The 20,107-nt window shown below is 42.9% G+C and overlaps 1 protein-coding gene across 1 annotated transcript; it reads right to left on the bottom strand.

The window, feature by feature from the left end:
- Positions 1–591: 591 nt before the first annotated feature.
- slc7a5 (solute carrier family 7 member 5) lies at positions 592–16,843 on the bottom strand. The gene is made up of 10 exons (XM_085414669.1): positions 15,455–16,843; positions 13,827–13,952; positions 7,933–8,038; positions 7,580–7,624; positions 7,355–7,478; positions 6,366–6,469; positions 6,112–6,208; positions 5,567–5,716; positions 3,158–3,335; positions 592–1,998 (listed from the first exon to the last, which is right to left on the bottom strand). The coding sequence occupies exons 1-10, from the start codon at positions 16,047–16,049 to the stop codon at positions 1,943–1,945; spliced, it is 1,581 nt and encodes a 526-aa protein (XP_085270795.1). The 5' UTR covers positions 16,050–16,843; the 3' UTR covers positions 592–1,942.
- Between the last annotated feature and the right edge of the window lie 3,264 nt (positions 16,844–20,107).

Below are 20,107 nucleotides of genomic sequence, written 5' to 3'. Positions count from 1 at the left end.
AAAAAACCTCAAGATTTATTTGACAAGCACTTTTCACAAAATGCCCTGTAAACAAATTAGAGCGACTAATAATACACATCAAAAGTTTGCTACAAATAAATAAAGTTCCTACAGTCGCATTTATGTTAGTTTCTCCATCAGCTCTGAGCGATGGCTGGAGTGTTAGAAGGCTCTAACTCTATAACATACACATCACTCCTCCTGGATCCACCGCTGCCATGGTAACCTGTACTTTTGGTCCTTTTTCCAGGAGGAGCGGGGTGGACACTAATAATGCAGCTCTAGTTTTCTGTTTGTAACTTTTACTGTGCGTGAAATACAAACAAAAGACAAGGATGAAAAATGAAAAACTAGCAGTTATATTGTGATGTGAAAACGTGCTGCATCTCTCAACGAACCCATTATAAAAATAAAAACATCAAACTTCCTCTCTGACAGTCTGGGTATAACTAGGCAGAAACTCCTGTGTCACTTCACTTTAACGGTCCCAAAATACAAAAATGGAGCAGGGCTGCATGGAATAATTTGGAGGGGAGCATTTAAGCTCCATATGTCTGTGCCCAGAAAAACAACTATGTTACGCGCGCACACACACACACACACACACACACACACACACACACACACACACACACACACACACACACACACACACACACACAAAACTGCATTGTTTCTGTCTTTCCATTCTAACCTCGTGCTGTGAGTGTTACATGGCTTTACTGCAGCATGTAGTTGGAAACATTGCCTCAAACACTTTCAGTGCGATGGAGTAAAAGCAGCACTCTGGGAGCCAGGCTCAGTTATCCAACATATTGATCACTGACATCAGTGACAACCCCACCCCCGCCCTAAAAAAAAATAAAAAACACAAAAAGAACAGCAGAAAGGTTGCACATTTTGACCCACTTTACAGAAAATACTATTTCCCATGGGCACTTCTGTCAAGCTTAACCACATGAGGATTTAAAAGACACTTCAGACACAGAAGTCCTATGAGGAATCAGTAGACTGCACATTTTTTATACTCGGAGATAAATTTAAGTCGGGCTTTGGTTAGCCAGACAAACGAAACATACATTAGGTTTAATTTACTGCCCGTTTACCCGATATAAAACCACAGCAGCAGGCCTACATGTGAGAGGACGTCAGCACTTTGATCGTCTTTAAATATTTCAAAAAAGGAAAAAAAAAAAAAAAAAGCACAGCCTCTGTTCAGCTTTGTGCACAGACGCACAACATGCCAGGTCAAATAACCAACACTGAGAGGCAGACAGATGCTTACTGTCAAAAGCACAGCAGCACAGACAACAACACAACACTGAAATTGTAAAGACTGCAGGAGCAAAACAGAGTGTGTAGTGATATCCAGCAACAACTTCCTGAAGGGAAAAGTTGTTGTTGTGTTTGTTTGTTTTTTGTTTATTTTGACAGCTGGTTCTGCATCATCGCCCACCTACGCTCACCTTCATCTGCAACGTAAAGGCACCGCTAAATACAACAGGTTTCTGGTGACAGCAGATTAGACGTATTCACAGAACAATTAGTGAAAATGTAAAAAAAAAAAAAAAAAAAAAAAAACAGTTCTTGTTTTATAAAAAGAAAAGAAAACAAGAAACTACAAATTATTGACACTAAAAGGGTCAAATAACCCCAAAGAATGACGATGGCTGTTTAACTTCAGAGGGAGGGAGAGAGAGAGAGAGAGAGAGAGAGAGAGAGAGAGAGAGAGAGAGAGAGAGAGAGAGAGAGAGAGAGAGAGAGAGAGAGAGAGAGAGAGAGAGAGAGAGAGAGAGAGAGAGAGAGAGAGAGAGAGAGAGAGAGAGTGTGTGTGTGTGTGTGTGTGTGAGAAAAGCATTAACGGAGTTCAAACATCATCAGTTATGATATCTTAGCCCAATCGTCTTGGCCTTTTGGCTGAAGTAAAAGGGCAACTTGGTTTTTAGGACTGCTGAGGCACAACTTCCATGAACTTCTGACACAGAGCTGTGGTCGAGTCTGAAAAACAAACATCGGAGACGGTTAATCATCACTTCACCTAAGTTTCCACCCAAACAGAGCTCAAATACACCGACTGCATCCCAAGTCCCATTTATCTGTCCTTAAAGGCCACAGCGGCGTTTTTATTTCCACTCAGGAGAGCTATGAGTGAGGCAAACATGAGATCACCACTAATAAAAACCTTTAACAGGGACCTCCTTCAGATTTAGCAAACCGAGTCTAACCCTGAACCCTGAACTGGGTTTCAGCTGAGGTCACCTGGAGTTAAACATTTAACTCAGCGATGAAAGAAAAAAAAAACAAAAAACAACTTGGATATAAATCAAGAGCAAAGCAAATGTTCAAATGAATGGAGCTGAAATATGAAAGCCTATCAGTGTGGACCAACACCATATCTTTCTTTACCCAACGTAAAGCCTTGAGATGATAAATCTGAAATCCTACCAAATTTTACATTTGATTGTTAAATGTTATTATTTAGCTGGAAACTGACAAGGACAAAATGCAGCAGCTGAAGAGAGAAATACGGATCAACACACCAAAGGTATAAACCTAAAATATTAATCAGCAGCAGAACGGAGGACAATTTTAAAAAGTTTCAAGAAGAAAAACTTGTCATGTTTTTATTGAACCTAGCATTGAAACTTTCACGCAGAATTTGAGATAAGTAAAAATCAACTGAGTTTATATTAACCTCATAGGACCTGGCGTCCACATACGTGGACATCACATTTTGGGTTATTTAGACCAAAATACTCAATTTTGCTCTACAAGGGCCTGATATCCACTTACAAGGACATTATACTGCTACTGTTCTATCAAAATGTTAAACAAATATCCTCATATGTGGCTCTTATTTTTCTTAAAAACAAAAATAAGGTAAAAAATAAATAAATAAATCTGGAAATTCTTTGTTTTTACATTCATCGGGCCCCAACATGCCCAAATATGAAAGAGAAATTAAAAATGCATGCCGTGGAAGAGTTTGGGTCTTAGGAGGTTAATGCACAAATTAAAAGCGCACACAAAAACAGGTGGAATAAAATGCTCCAAGTAACATATTCATAGACAAGGGGGAGGAGTTTGTTTTACTTTGTTTTAAAATAATTTCCCCCAGGGATCAATAAAGTATTCTGATTCTGATTCTGATACTTACGGATTCCATTTCGCAGCCACTTGGGTTTAGTCTGCCACCACACACCAATAAAATAGACGGGCAGTCCAGTGCCGATGATCCCAAAGCCGATGGCGCACTCGACTGGAGTCTTCCAGAAGGAGACGATGATAAGGAAGAGGCAGGCTAACACAAAGCTCACTGGTAGCAGAATGTTCACCTGCAGGGAGAAGCACAAAAACTCATAACTGAGTGTTTGCTGAGAAATAACGCCGCTGTAAGCCACTTCTGCATTGGCTCGATGTTTTAGAGTCAGCGCGAAGTGACCCAAAACTACAGTTCCTCCATGAGCCACTTGAGACAGGCTCGCAAAAGGAGTCAAAAGCTCCTAAAATACCCAAATTTGTAGCAGGAAAAAGAATATTTGCAATATGCTACAAAAAACAGTTATGACGTAAACTGTTTTACAACGTATCCACCAGGATAACTGAGCTACGGGCGTGGCACCACTTAGCCAATATGTGTGTGTCTGCATTGCCCCTATGGCAGCTACAACATTAGCACTCCACCATTTCATCCACATAAGGTGGCAGCGGAAATGCTAACAAGGAAGGCTCAAAATCCAATCCTAAACCAATGAGGGACATCATGGTGGCTAAATCCATCATTTATACTCTATGCACAGAACCTACGGCCATCTTTTATATACAGTCGTTGTGATATCTAACCTGGCCAAGCTAGATGCAATAAGACAGGATGCTCCCTATTATGTATGCTAGATAAACTCATTTAACCACTAGTGTCAACTAATGGACTCTTCCATTAGCACCCTTCAGTTGTAAAAATCATCAGCCAAGTAAAATATCGAATCACCGCCACCCTCACAGCTCTGGTTAGCTGAGGTGATAAAATGGGATGCCAGGATGTGGCAGGTGGCACGATTCAATAAAGTCTAAATCTTTCACAGATTGTCCTTATAATCTATGGTGGCCCTGAGAGGCCAAATGCACTGCAACTTAAGAAAACACCAGTAAATAGAAAAAACACAGAAAAAGCTCACAAAACACAACAGAAGTGTAAACGGCTAATAGCAAACATGCATCTACAGTATCTTATGGATTATCCAATTAAAATTACCTGCATCTTTTGCTCCCTCACAACACATAAGCTGTGAATGCGTCTCCCAGAAAAATTTAAACGGTTGTGTTTTGAAAGCTTTTGCAGTATTTTTACATTCGCTCATACTTTCTTAAGTTTAAGCTGCAGTGCATTTGACCTCCCAGCGCCACTGTAGTAATGGTAAATGGCCTGCATTTGTATAGCGCTTTTCTAGTCCATAGGACCCCAAAGCGCTTTACACTACATTCAGTCATTCACCCATTCACACACACATTCACACACTGGCGATGGCAAGCTACATTGTAGCCACAGCTGCCCTGGGGCGCACTGACAGAGGCGCCCCAGGGCAGTAATAATAATCCCGGTAATAATCCTTATTACCGGGTTATGTTTGATAGCGTCTGTGCTCAATAATCATATATGCGATGCACATGTGTTCAGATGCATTTGGCCACGTAGCATCAATGTGAGTGGACACTGTCAATAACTGAGCTGTTCTTAGAACACTGTGCCCTATCTCTCCTACAAAAAGGAATAAATCTAACTGTGATTCTCCACTACTCTCATTGGCTGAACAGCAGGAATGTGACAGACAAAGAAAGGAGAAAGGAAAAGAGTGGGAGAGTGAAAGAGAGATGGAGGTCAGCAGGGACAGTGCCGCTCCTGTCCCAGCCACCCGCTTTCACACAGGACTGGACCAGTACATCCATTTGCCTCTTTCACTTTTCCGCCTCTGACCATCAAACACACACTCAAATTGTAACAAGGGTCCTCTGTGATGCGGAGAGTGCAGCGGTAGCGCTCTTCCTCTTACTCACACACACACACGTTTGTGTTTCCATCACCTCAGAGGACATCACGGAGATCGTGCAAACCTACCCAAACCATAGCTAACTTTCCAAATCTGGACCCTAATTGTGAAAGCTTTCAACCTCAAATGTAACATTCAAAGACTTTTTTTTTGCTTTTCCCACACTGACTGTATAAACACATTCAGGTCCCCACAGCATGGGTAACACGAGTACACACACACACACACACACACACACACACACACACACACACAGCACCAGCTGACTAGCATCCAGCTCCCCTCCTGTCTTTTAATCTGCGATCAGTATCTGTTCATCTGCACTGAATGGATCTTTGTCTGTCGCTTTACACAAAGAAGGAAGATTTCCTGCTGCCAAAGCCAACTTCAGTGGGAGTCAATGATGACAAAGACCAAGAGAAGATCCATTGTTTTGGCCTGCCTGACAGACTAGTTCTCTCCACCACCAGCCACATTTTTTGCTGAAAACCTCTTAAAAACAGTTCTCGAGGCTGACTCACCTTTATTGGTCGATCCAGCTCAGGCTTCTTATAGCGGAGCCACATCATTCCTATGATTGCCATCGCGATGCAGAGCCAGTTGAAGAAGCTGAAGAAGTTTATGACGGAGAAGATGTCGTTGGAGAAGGCGTAGAGCAGCGTCATTAAACACTGGACAGACGGAGAGAAGGGAAAACATTACCTCTCTAAGTCTGGTGACACTGCCTCCAAGTATGAGATTTTCTGCATGCAATTAAATAAAGTAACTCATTGAAGTTCAACTGAGCAGGTGTAAGTTGCTAGCATGTTGGTATGGTTTGATTCTCCGCTGTGTAAGAGAGCAGCAAAAAGTCTTTGTTTTCAGAAAAGTTCACCTTTGTCCTTTTATTCAAAATTAATTAAAAATATTCTGTAACTGTATATAATAACCTATTATGCAGTGAAGTGAAGTGAGATCCCACAAATTAAAATACTGAAAAGACACGCACACTATTATTTTAGCTATGGTTTCAGAAGATGTACTCTCTTGCGTGCCAATAAAGAAAGTTAAAAAACCAAAAACATACAGTGAATATAAGTGAGGGGAGTGGGGTCAGCAGAGTGGGGTGGATCATTGACAGCAGACTGGGCAGGTGACCCTCCCGAGAACCCACAAAGAATAACCTGAGATGAATAGAAAGACACAGATATGTGATTAATCGCTGTGAAAAGAAAGATGAAGAGGCTCCGGGTGTTTCTAATCTTGACTCTTAACACTTGCTAATTGTGTGTGTGTGCGCACGAGTTTTTTTTTTAAACATGGTTGGTGTGAGAGTGTTACCTGGATGATGTGAACAGTGAGCCGTTGACTGATCCAAAGCAGGACAGGCCTACAAACACCGGGATGATCCACGCCATGGGACCCAGGTGGTAGTTACCAAAATCCTGTAGACAACAACATCAGCAACATATATTCAGCATTCAGCAGCAAGTATTCACATCTTTGGACCCGTTATACCCCCCACCCAAATATACAGTGCTGCTAATTTCTTTAAGACAATTACAATCAAGACCGACTTCTTGGAAACTAAACATAAAATGGTCCCGGGCAGTAGTTTTCCAGGCTTCCTGAAGGTGTCTTAAAGTTTTTCTTTGGACACTGGCTGCCTTAAAATACTGCTGTAAAACAAGGTGGAGGCTCTGTCAGGGCAATGGCTTCATTTTTTCAAATTGGCAATGATCCCAAACACTATGCAGTAAGCACACCTGGATAGAAAAACACACTATCACTCATGAACTGGCCTCCCCAGAGGCCGGGCTTCAACATTATTAAAGTAGTATGCGATCATCCTGATAAAGAATGGAACAAAAGCCAGTCAGCATCTAAAGAAGAGCTTCAAATGTCCTTGAAGAAGCCTGGAGAACTATTCCCTAAGACCACTTAGAGGAATTACAAGAAAATTTCCCTTCTGCTTCACGCGTGGTTTTGGATTGGCTTTAACTCAGGAGGTAGATTAGAGCAGGTTGTATACTAATCAGAAGGTTGCTGGTTCAGTCTACTCCAGTCTGCATGTCAAATATCCTTCGGAAAGACTCCAAGGTCCTCTCCGAAGCATCTATTGGAGTATGAATGTGTGTGAATGTTAGATAGGAAGCACTTAAAGCATACCAAATACAGACTTTCAAGCTTGTTAGAACTGTACAAACTCTGTTTTTGTCTTATTATCTTTTAATAAATCACCGAACCAATTTCCCATTTTCCTAGCAAAATATAAAGAAATGAGGGATGGCTCAAGACTTTTGTACATTACTGCAGCTCAAAGCACTCACCACAGCCACAGCCTCTGAGTTAAGCATCTGATCGGGGGAGAGTGTGGTGAAATAGGCCAAGTTTGTTAGGACATACACTGCTGTCACTATCGGCAGGGAGATGATGATGGCTCGAGGAAGGTTTCTGAGGAAAACGTACAACAACGGCAGGCTGATTACAACTGCGGACTTTTGACTACTCCACATGAATTTTAAAGGTAAAAATCACAATTGTGATCAACTTACTTGTAAGGTTCAATCATCTCCTCTGTAACAAAATTCAAGTAGTTCCTGGAAACAAAAGAGACAACAAATAGGTATTGAACAGTAAAAAGCAATGAAGATGCACTGAACCTTTATTTTTCTGATATTTATTATTTAAAAGAAACATTAGTAATGTACAGTATGTTCAGTGTTATTTGTAATAGCCATTCATTGGACTTATCAGATGATATGTTACTGACAAAATGCCCCAGCGTTTGATCCATTTTCACACCGTCTCCAAGCACCAGGTTTAACATTTGAATTGAGGGAAACTGGATACAGGCAGACAGTGGACAGCAAACTAATTGCACAGCTAGGCTGATGTGTTAACTCACCAGCCACCGTAAGCAAACAGGCCACTGTAGAGTGCCAGGCCAATACTTCCAAACTCATATTTGGACCCCTTGAAGGAATTCTCTGGAAGAAGTCCGGCTGTATCACCTGGAGAAGACAAAAGGATTAGGATTTATAAAAAAAAAAAAAAAAAGCCCCAGTTTACCGTCTGCGCTATTGGGCCACGGGCAGGTTGACCAGTCATTCTGGCATAATACATAAAACACTGACCAGTGAATCCACAAGCCAAAGAGCCTTTGAAAGGGAAAATGTCTAATATCATGCTTAAATCCGCCCCACTATGCGGATCAGTGAAGGACTGCAGAATTACTGGAGTTAAGACCTGGCTGAGACAGTCAATAAGTAACCCAGACAGTGGCAAGGCTATGCGGGTTGACATAAGGCTCACGCAGCCTATAAAAGAGGCAGAGGTAAAAGACGAGGGAGAGGAGCAGGGGAAAGTCTGTGGTTAAGGATAGTTCAACTTTTTAACATTTGTGTCATTTCTAATTATCATAGCTCTATGAATCGCGCCTTCCATCCAATGGCATATGAGATGCTAACGCTGATATAAATGCAACTTGTTCCAGCAGACAGCATATGTATTTCTCAAATCCTGAGCCCTTATGGGGATTTATCACATTCTGATCACTGCCTCTTTTTCCAGTCCTTCAGGTTTCTGCTGGTTGTAGGGGATCTGTGTACAAATTCCTGCTCTCCACGACATGCATTCTCATTCTCAGACATGGCGACGGTTGCTAAACCAACAGCCCCCGGCAGTGTTGGTACTGGGAGGGTTAGCCCTGAGCCAATGTGCAGCGTGGGAAACGCCCGATTATTGTGCAGCCTGGTCCAACGGACAGCCTCATGCATTGCTCCACCTCTGATGAAGCAGACAGATGTGTGGCCACAGTGTCAAGAGACCATGGCGCTCACTTTGAAGAAGTTTGATTATTTTGAACTGTGAATAATGCAAAAATATCTATTGCAAGAATAAAAGTATGGACTGATAATCTACATGATGGGTCCCCCTTAAGATGGATTGCTTTTAATATTTGAGACAGTTGTCGTCTGAGTTTGCCTTTAAATATTCTGCTGCATATTCCAGCATCAGTTAAACGTCACAAAGCAGCTTGCTCATGCTGGTTTGACATTTCTATGAAGAAGAATAGATTTTTTTTTTTTTTTTTTTTTAAACCATGTGAGTAGCCACACATTGCACAAGTCATGTCATCCACCTCAGGCCTTATGTTGACCCGTGTCTCAACTCGACAGAATTCCTGTTAAACTCACAGCTTCTGATCAGGCTTAAAAATCAGTGCAATGGCCAATTTCATAGTAACCTTTACAGATTCCTATGATAGCGAAGTCTGACTCATCACAGCTCCTTTTGTTTTCCTTTTCTGATATGATATGACATTTTTACGGGACTTACTGACCTTTGATATTTAATGGGGGAAAAAACAAAACAAAAAAACAAAAAAAACAACAACAACAAAAACAAAACAAAACAAAACAAAAAAAAAAAAAAAAAAAAACACAGAAATTTAATCTTTAAGAAAAGCAACCAAATTAAGGCACATTTCTGTTAGATCATTCATGCAAGCCATTTGTGTGAATGATCCAACAGAAAAGCAACCAAATAAGCCTCTTTTCATAGCTAAATGATGCGTTTTATTTGAACTGATAACACTACCTCCTATTATTAGGCATGCGTATGGTGAAACCTTTAAATCTTTGCCTAAAGTCAGAGTGGGGGACTTTCCTCACAGTTCTGTTTCTACCACTCATCACATTCCACCATATCGGTCTGGGCACGCTGACCCACCACCAGCTGGTCTCATGATACAGGCACCAGACAGTGAAAGTAACACACACACACACACACAACCAAATATGCATGAACGACAGAGAACACACACGCAGCCGATAACTTGCCAGCAACACCTGAATGAACTAAATTCCTGCCTTTTTTCCATTCTGTGTGTAGAATCAGGGCACAAAGCACAACTCTGACAATGCACTCAAAGACACCTCTTTAGTTTTTTGATAAGCACACTTTATTTCAAGTGCATATTAGTTCTCTCAGTCACGCTCTTTACAACCACAAATATTGACAGATCATGAAATGGCAAAAATCGGTCAAGGTCTTTAGCACGCAGCTATGACAATGGTTTTAATCCACTTATTTATTGTAAGAAATATTAACCTGCTTACCTTATAATCATTTACAGTCACTTCCTCACGCAAAGAGTTCTCTACATTTCAGTGAGGCCCAGTACCAATGCATGTTGTTGGTGAGCAGATCAAATTGGCACAGATGTCGTCAGCTGTAACCCCGAGTCTGATTCCAAATACAGGGCCTTTCTACTTGTCATTCCCCTGCGTTCTTTCCCTTCATTTCCTGGCTTTCTCAACAGCTCCCTGCTAATAAAGGCTTTTGTGCCTTTATTAGAAGCTGCTGTGGTGTAAGCTTTAAAGTATCTCAACTATTCTTGTTTCTTCACATCAATACAGTGAATAGGCTGGTTTTACATCAGAAAATATGTTTCTTGATGTGGTTCAGACTCACAGTTAGCGGTAGCACATGGATTAGTTATACTGTTTGAAATGAGATGAAGTATTTGTACATAGGTGGGAGGTAACCACCTGTGAATCAGGTATGGTAAACAGGCTTTCTAGCAAACACGCCTTTACTTTTTGGACACCTTGGGGCAGGGAGAGCCGTGCTGAAGTGTGACCCAGCAGTGGATTTTCACACGAGGTTAGAGAACACTGGTTTGTGAGTGTAACTTTGGGTGTGAGCGGCTGTGTTGAATAATTCCTGTTACAGTCAAGTAAATGAAGACGATGGGAGGGAGAACTTGTTCTTACAGATAGATGGTCAACCTTCTCTCCGTTTGCTTCTCTTACAAACAGTGTGGGCGGCAGTCAAACTAAGAAGGCGGAGGCTTTATTGGAGCTAATCAGATTACACTGCCTTCTAATCTGACACTCCAGGCCTCATGAACAGGGCCCTATGTGTAAAGCTTCAGAGCCGTGCTTTAACAATTCCCATGCACTCACTAAATGCTTCAGAAAGCTAGAAATATTTGGAATTGTTGAATCTAAAGTGAACCCGTTAGTGCATGAGGTGCTTTCGAGGCGCACTCAACCAGTCACGAGCCAGGGAGAGCTACAACAGAAAGAGGGATTATGCTTTCCTTTGTTGATATAATGACAGGCACATGCCTAGTCTTTCTAGAAGTCTATGTAATGTCAGACGTCCCAGGTAAACAGTTATTAGAAGCAGAGTGATGATTAAAGAGCTTAAAATTGATTCAGAGTAGACACCAAACCAGAAATGACACTTGGAAAAGGACTAGAATAACAAATTGGTAGAATCCGTCCTCGTGTTTCATTTACAAACCAAAACAGACACTAGATAGGTGAACTTAGCATTCAGCTTACAGGGAACGGATCAGGAAGGAAAGATGAATGAAGCCGCAGAGTAAAAGCAGGTACAGCTCATGCTTGTTATTTACTTGAGAACACTTTGATGAAGTTTTCTCACACTACTGGGGGAAGAATTACTTTCAAAAGTATTAATGTAATTAACGGTATTGTGAGAGTAGAGCACAAAGGTCAGAGGCTGCTCCCTGCAGCTGCTGATGTTACAGATTCCACAGTTTGCTATGAATTCCCCACAGTTACTGACACAAGGCTGACACAGGTTTGCTGACATGAACAAAAACAGCGGAAATTGATATTTTGGCAACTTTTATCGAATGTTGTGAGTCACTGCAACCTTTTTACCTCTGGATATTCAATATTGGATCCATACGGCACGATTTTGGTCGAGCACCTTAAACTAACAAACTGGGAAGTCACCTCAACTTTACAAAGATTTATTAACGAGTGCCGCACAGAACATCGGTGTATGAGTCGAAAATATTGGCTTTAAAAGTCTGACAAGGAGACATGCTGAATCAGACGCAGCTCTGGTTTAATCGACCGCCACTCAGGTGATCTCGGACCTATGATCTCCGACCTGTCATTTTACCCACTAAGCCTGTGCATCTGTGGCTCCAGTGCACCTCACAGCTCCAGCTGAACATGTTAAATTTATCCCAGTTTGGTTCTGATTAAGTAATCTTGCCCCATAACAGGATACCCTTGCTCACTTACTTCTGTGTGCAACAGTTAGCTGAAGTTTTACACCAACAATTTGGCAGTAGCGGCAACTAATAAGGGATCAGAACATAAACAGTGGATTTGGATTTGATATGAAAACAAAAAGCAGCAGAGACTGGCTGGTGCTGCAGTGCGCTGTTAACGTAATTTTAGATACACATTTATCACGAAAGAAACAGGCTGAAGTAAAGCCAGACTAAACCCAGTCTGCTTTCGGTGTTGTGTTTTGATGCATTTCCTTCATAATATTTCAGCTTATTTCCTTTTTTTGTTGTTGTTATTTTGAATGTGGACACTTGTGCAACTGCATCAACTTTGCAGTGCAGCTGCAGTTTTAAGTAAACCAGTACTGCCACAAAATCTGCTGAATTTCAATACATCGATGGAATATAAGGTGTTAGTGTGTTTACACTGACGTCAGTGTTTCATACAGTGAAAATACACAGGTCATGTACAGAGTCTAGAGCCAAAATAAGCCCTGTGGTCAATCTCCTTATACTCAGATGTACCAGCTCATCCTCATTCAATACACAGTGCTTGCTGTATTCCCTTTTATTGCATTTCTTTCTTACTATTTCTGTCCAGGAGAGCTACTCTGATCTAATGCTAATGATCTAATGTACCCCCGTTTTCCATTTTCCTCCGTCTCTCTCAGAGGAATACGATGGACAACAGCTTCATTGCGTGCAGGAAGAAAGCCAGCCATGAGAGCACAGTCTGGGCCATCACGACTTTCTTTTTAACACAATTAACCTCACAGTCACAGTCAGTTTGCCGGTTTTAATCTTAGACTGACTTTGAGGAAAAAGGTACACGACAACACTTCTTCAAATCTCTTAGCGAAGGAGACACAGATCCATTAAGTTAAGTAATCTAATTTAAGGATTTCCCCCTTGAAACTGAGATTACCTGCTTATGTAAGGGTTGATTGTGCCAGCAGGCGAGCTACTGTGTCAATGGAATACACAGCTGGAGTAAACACAGCTGAAACTTCCTGTTTTATGTCGCGTGGCACACAAACTGGTCCGTCAACTTCCTTGACGCTGATGCAATCACTCAACTCAAACTGTAAAGACTTTCTACACTGCCTAAATCATTTAAGGGAATCTAATAACAATATAAACGGAACATTAAAATCCACAGTTCATAAAATCCACATATTTTACCATGGAGTTTATTTACTGTTTAACTTTTGTAATGTGTGTCAGGCTCTTAAAGTAACCTTTTTATGCTTTTTAATTACTTTCTGATACACTGTCACGATGGTCTATCCTCTTATTAAACATGGACAATGTTTAATAAGAGCTAATGGATCAGTATGGTGTCACAGAGAGCAGAAATCCTTAATGTGGGCATCTCAGACGGCGAGCACGGAAGCCACACCCACCTGATGTTCAAACCTCCTGCTTTTTAGGAACAGCCAGTGAAAAGGAGAGGGAGGAAAAACAGACTGAGTGGGTTCATCAAGCCTGAGTATATTAGAAAAAGAGTGCTTTGAACTATAAATCACGGAGATGCACAAGTCCAAACTGTCAGCACGTGTCATTTGCATATTTGTGGCTACCTCAGCCCGTCTTCAGCCATGTCGGTCATTTACATTTTAACTTGTTAAAGGTGTGTCTGGAGGGATGGAGGAAAACGCTTATAAAGTGGGGGTTGGGCAAATAAAGCCGGCATAAGAGCAAAGAGGTGACGTGTGCATTTGTGTGCTTGTGCAAGGTACCTTGTCCAATCTTGACAAATCCGATGATGATGATGAGCGCGAGCGCTAGAAGCTTGGCTGCCGCGAAGAAGTCCTGCACTCTGGTGGCCGCCTTCACGCTGTAGCAGTTCACAAAGGTTAACAACACTGCGAAAGAAAAGGAGGCAGAGAATAAGACCACAGAGTAAAAGAGGCCACTGACACATAAAGCTTACAGGTGTGTTACACGTATAGGAAACCAATCTTGTAACCAGTCAAATTGCACAACTTTACCCTGTAATGTGTTTCTTCTGCTCCACTTGTGGGACCTTACAGTGAGTGTGTGTGATTGTACGTTCTGCTGTCAACATGACGCGAGCAGAGGAAGAAGTTACAGGGGTGACACATTTTAAGAGAATAAAGTCTTTTCTCCTGTACCCATCTGTCTTTTAAATGCCCATGTACCGGCTGGTGCCTACCCTATCCTCCATAAGCGCACACACGCAAAGTTGCTGCAGTAGCCTGTTAGAAGTGATTAACTAAAGCAGCAGGCCTGTTCAAAGCTCCTAAATCAGGTCGGGGCCACAATAGAAAGACGAGACGGCACAATGAGGCTCTGTATTTGAGAGACCAGGACAAAGGAGAAGGAGGCCAAGTACAGTACAGGGGTAGACACACTTTGGCATCCAGACCCACAAACACACACTAATGGCTAATACTTGGGCATGTAGCGTACACGTATATTCACAAACCTGAAGGGAACAGAGACACGCTGATCTGAATTATACAGATTCCAGCAGCAGTCAAATTAAACAAAACCTGGCACTAAAATAGACTTTAGGAGCTATGAATGTGCAGCGACCCTGACCACCTCACAGACACACACACAGACACACACACCTCTAAACTTATGTTCAGGCTGCCATGAAGTCTTGAAAAGAAGAATGAAGTGATGAAACAGGTGAGAATCCTGAAATAATTGCTTTAAGACAAAATAAGGTGTAAAACAGCCCAGTGCACATAGAAAACTCTCTGCACATCCATCATAAATGTGCGGCTGTTTATTAACTTAGACATGCGACACGGAAAACTGATGATAAACTACTTGTTTTTAAACCGCACCACTAAAACTGGGGTTAAATCATCTATTGGTGTATATTTGCTTGCATTTGATTTAATAAAACCAACTTACATTAAGTTATCATATCTAAGCTTTAAGTAATTAAAATGAAGGCATTTATTTTGATTTCTTTGCTGCTTATCACGTCACAGAAAATATTATTTATGATAAACACCAGGAATTATTTCAAAGCAATTAATTGGGTTATTTTTAAGACCTATAACCTGTGAGCAACCTACATCACCCCGGCAGCTGATGTAATATCGCCGCATTTTTTCCACTACTACACGCGCGCGTGTGCGAGTGCTGATGGTATCGCACGCGCTCCATAGGATGAGGCTTTATATATTGTGTGTGAGCATAGTCGTTCATTATCTCAGGAGGTGCCCACGAGGCACAGGTGTTTTTATAGTATAGATATACAGGAAGTGCAACCACAACCGCCTGCATAGGGACTCTCTCTCTCACACACACACACACACACACACACACACACACACACACACTAAAGTTGCATCATCTCGCCCGGTGCCTGAGCTCCGATACTCACTGATGCAGAGACAGGCCACTAGCTTGGCCCCCGTCTCCGGCACCGAGCACACGGGGAACAGCGGCTTCAGGAGGTAGGTGGCGAAGACGTAGGCGACGATATACTGGGAGGACGGCCGGATGATAAGCAGCTCGATCCAGAGTTTGAGGAATGCCGGCAGGGAGCCGTACACTTCCAAGATGTAGGCATAGTCGCCGCCGGACTTGGTGATGGTGGTCCCCAGCTCCGCGTAGCAGAGGGCGCCCACTGTGGAGAAGACCCCGCACACCGCCCACACTATGAGGGACAAACCCACAGAGCCAGCCTCCCTCACTACGCCTGTCGGCGTGACGAAGATACCCGAGCCGATGATGGTGCCCACGATGATGGCCACGCCGTTCAACAGCGTGATGGTCCTCTTCAGGGCGACCCCTTCCTCCGCTTCGTCTCCTGCTGTGACGTTGCCGGGGCTGCTGAGGTCGCTTCCCGGTCCTCCATCCTGACCGAAGCCCCCCCTATCACTGCCGCTACCCGGGGACAGCATCCTCTCAGTGACCTGCTTATCCTCCTCCCTGTCCACGGACGAGTTGGAGTTTCTCTTCTTCAGCCCTGACATCGCTGGCTGAGCTGGTTCCTCTTCTGTCTGCCGCACAAAGCTTCCCGTCTCGCCCCCCTCTGTCGTCAGTTTGATGTGCCGGTCGCTCTGATGCTCAGGCCGGCCTCAGCCACGAGGAGTCCACGGCGTGTCTGTTGTGTGACTCAGAGCGGCGTGCTTTCTCTGCTCTACTCTCTGAACGAATAAAAGAATCGTGGAAATTACGACGTCTCTTACGTCAGAGCCTATCCTCCATAAAGCCCTCCTTTATTCTTTACACCCCCTAGCGTCGGAAATCTGCTACTGCTCCGCCTCACCCCCGAAGCCCACACAGCACCCGTGGCTTTCAGGGACCAGATCACAGAGAAATCATGGGACACGGCCACCCCCGGGTAACTGTTCTGCGTGAAAGTAACACAACCAGTTTAAGGAGACACTAGAAGATGTTAGTGAGGGCATTTTTTTAACTGTATTTTCACAAGTTTTACAGCATTTCTTCTAGATGAAGGTCTCCACCACCCAGGGGCGGATTTAGAGGGTTGGCATGTGCCATCCTGAAATGATCTCTTGCCACCCCTAGTGTCACCCTAGTTTTTCATATGACATTGTTGTTTATTAAGACAGGTTTAAGATAAGGTAGCATTAACACTTTGAAGGTAGAATGATGGTGAGTGTTATTAACACACTGTGTGCCGCATCTCCAAAACGCATGACCGGCATGTGAATAAGCTGACATAGCAACAAGCTGCAGTCATGCTGAGTCTCTGAAAGTTTGGACTTCAAACACAGCTAATTGTGCTGAGAGTGATGAAGCTAGTTATAAAATACTCCAAGGATCTTTTCCTTTTTTAAAATATTATTTCGCATTATGTTCTGTAAAAAAAAAGGGGGGGGGGGGGGGGCGTATACTTTTTCACACTGGGTCATTTTGGACCTAACATATTTGCCACTACTGTTAAATATGTGATGAATACCTCAGTCAGGCTCTAGCCTTCTTAGTCTCTGTGTTGTTGTTTAATGTCTTGTTGTTGATACTTTGCAATAGGATATGTTAATCTCAATTTTAAAGAAATTGAGATTTTTTGAAATTGGGCCTGGGCTTGTCCATAGTGGACACTTTTATTAACCATGTATCCCCACAGTGTGCACACACTACATAAAACAAGAAAGTCTAGTGAACCACAGTAGTAAAAACTCATACTTACTTTCCAGAACGCACAGAAACCAGTTGCACTGGTTTTATGGTCTTGTACTCTGAGAGAAAATAACACAAGTGGAGTTGGTCCCACTGGAATGAGGACATGTTGTGCAATTTACAGACATAGTCATAGACCTGTCTTGCTAGATTTTCACTTTGCCTGAGGATGAGAAACATCATGAGTATAGAATTTCCGTCACTGTAAGCATCTAGATGTAAGTGAATACCAGCGTGTTGACACGTAGTACTCAACTCTTTTTTTTTTTTTCTTTTTTTTGTTAATGCCATCAGTGGCTTTTAAGTGGCTGTTTGAAGCAAGAGTGAATCAGGTCAGATGTGCATGGTCCAGAGGTCATACAATAGATTTGCCTCCATTTTCACTGTTTGCTTTCCAAACAGACCAGTTAGGACTCTGTGAATGTTTACAATTCATACACAGGTTCATTTGGGGAACACAGTGTACAACATCATTAAAAAAACACAGCTGAATCATCTTCAACACCATTGTGTTTATTCAGTTTGTCACGTGGTTTGTGCTCTAAAATATGAGCGGCATATCGTGAGAAGTACACTCAACAAAAATATAAACGCAACACCTTTGTTACTGCTCCCATTCCCCATGGGATGGACGTAGAGACCTAAAATTCATTCCAGATACACAATATAACCATCCCTCCCAAACAGTGGTCACAAATCAGTCCAAATGTGTGGTAGTGGGCACATCTACTATATTGAGATAATCCATCCCACCTCACAGGTGTGCCACATCAGGATGCTGATCTGACATCATGAGTAGTGCACAGGTGTACCTCAGACTGCCCACAACAAAAGGCCACCCTGGAATGTGCAGTTTTTTGCGCTATTGGGGGTCTGGGGACCCAGAACCGGTCAGTATCTGGTGTGACCACCATTTGCCTCATGCAGTGCAACACATCGTCGCATGGAGTCTATCAGATTGTCAATTGTGGCCTGTGGAATGTTGGTCCACTCCACTTCAATGGCTGTGCGAGGTTGTTGGATATTCGTGGGAACTGGTACACGCTGTCGTATACGCCGGTCAAGCACATCGCGAACATGCTCAATGGGTGACATGTCCAGTGAGTATGCTGGCCATGCAAGAACTGGGACATTCTCAGCTGCCATCTGCCCTGAACAATGTGAACCATGATTCATCCGTCAAGCGCACACCTCTCCAACGTGCCAGACGCCATCGAATGTGAGCATTTGCCCACACAAGTCTGTTACGGCGACGAGCTGGAGTCAGGTCAAGACCCCGATGAGGACGACGGGCATGCAGTTGAGCGTCCCTGAGACGGTTTCTGACAGTTTGTGCAGAAATTGTTTGGTTGTGCAAACCAATTGTTCCAGCAGCTGTCTGGGTGGCTGGTCTCAGACGATCTTGGAGGTGAACCTGCTGGATGTGGAGGTCCTGAGCTGGTGTGGTTACACGAGGTCTGCGGTTGTGAGGCCGGTTGGATGTGCTGCCATATTCTCTGAAACGCCTGTGGAGACGGCTTATGGTTGAGAAATGAACATTCAATGCACGGGCGACAGATCTGGTTGACATTCCTGCTGTCAGCATGCCAATTGCACGCTCCCTCATTGCTTGTGGCATCTGTGGCATTTTGCTGTGAGACAAAACTGCACATTCCAGGGTGGCCTTTTGTTGTGGGCAGTCTGAGGTACACCTGTGCACTACTCATGTTGTCAGATCAGCATCCTGATGTGGCACACCTGTGAGGTGGGATGGATTATCTCAATATGGCAGATGTGCCCACTACCACACATTTGGACTGATTTGTGACCACTGTTTGGGAGGGATGGTTATATTGTGTATCTGGAATGAATTTTAGGTCTCTACGTCCATCCCATGGGGAATGGGAGCAAAAACAAAAGTGTTGCGTTTATATTTTTGTTCAGTGTAGATGGAAAACAAGCTAAGCGCCTGTTAAATTCCCCCACATATTTACTAAGAAGAAAAGGGTCATCAGTCCATCAACAAAAGGAGAAGCATCAGGGCGAGGCATGAAATTGTGCATGAAAGTTTTTTATCTTTTTACACTGAGTGCCAGTAGGGACATGATGAGTTGGAGTCTTGTTTCAAGGTTGGTTGCATAGCAGGATCAAGGAAACTGAAGTCAGTCTACGGGATAACTTTATAAGTGCTGGGAGTAGATCCAGGATGGGCAACACCGCCACTGAAATCTGACTCTGACAGCAGATGACTGTCATATATACAAAATACACAACTGTGTTTTTGTGATACACACAGACACACAAACAAACACAGACAGACAATTTCCTGTGTTTAGAGCAGGTAAACACGCTCAAAATTGAATGATCACATCCACCCTAAAGGTGCACTTGTATATTTGTCTCGGTCGATCTGCTCAAAGCCTGCAGAATGCCATATCATAGATGCACCTTAATCCGTGTCTGCTGTGTCTGACTCATGTAGCTACGTCTGTCTGTCTCAGTTACCCTGCAGAACAGTTACCAAGACCCCCAAGAGACCTGGGAACAAGTGTAGCAGAATTTTATGGTCATTGTAGGAGGCTGATGTTCAGCTGACAGACCTCTGAAGTGGTGGGTGCTTTAAAAATAAAATAAACAGTATATTAAAGATGGACAAATTGATAAAAAAATGACTTAAACGTCCATTCTTTCTAACACCTTCAGGAAACAGTTTACAGTCTCAATCATTAGTTTCACATTTAACTGAGTATAAAATTATGCTTTTAAAACAGACTTGATTCTGTTCATCTGGACATAGCGTTTTCAGTGGGAGAAACAATTTGTCACTCATCCAAGTGACTTCTTCAGTCTAGAGACCGAAGATTGCCATTTCCCTTTCAGACGTGTATTTCCCACAGGTTTCCAT

Source organism: Rhamphochromis longiceps, linkage group LG7 (assembly GCF_057381845.1).
Source record: "Rhamphochromis longiceps isolate RC_006_pf linkage group LG7, R_longiceps_female_GT1.1, whole genome shotgun sequence".
NCBI classification, from domain to species: domain Eukaryota; kingdom Metazoa; phylum Chordata; class Actinopteri; order Cichliformes; family Cichlidae; genus Rhamphochromis; species Rhamphochromis longiceps.
Note: the sequence above shows the minus strand (reverse complement) of the source record. Positions and strands in the feature narration are given on the sequence as shown.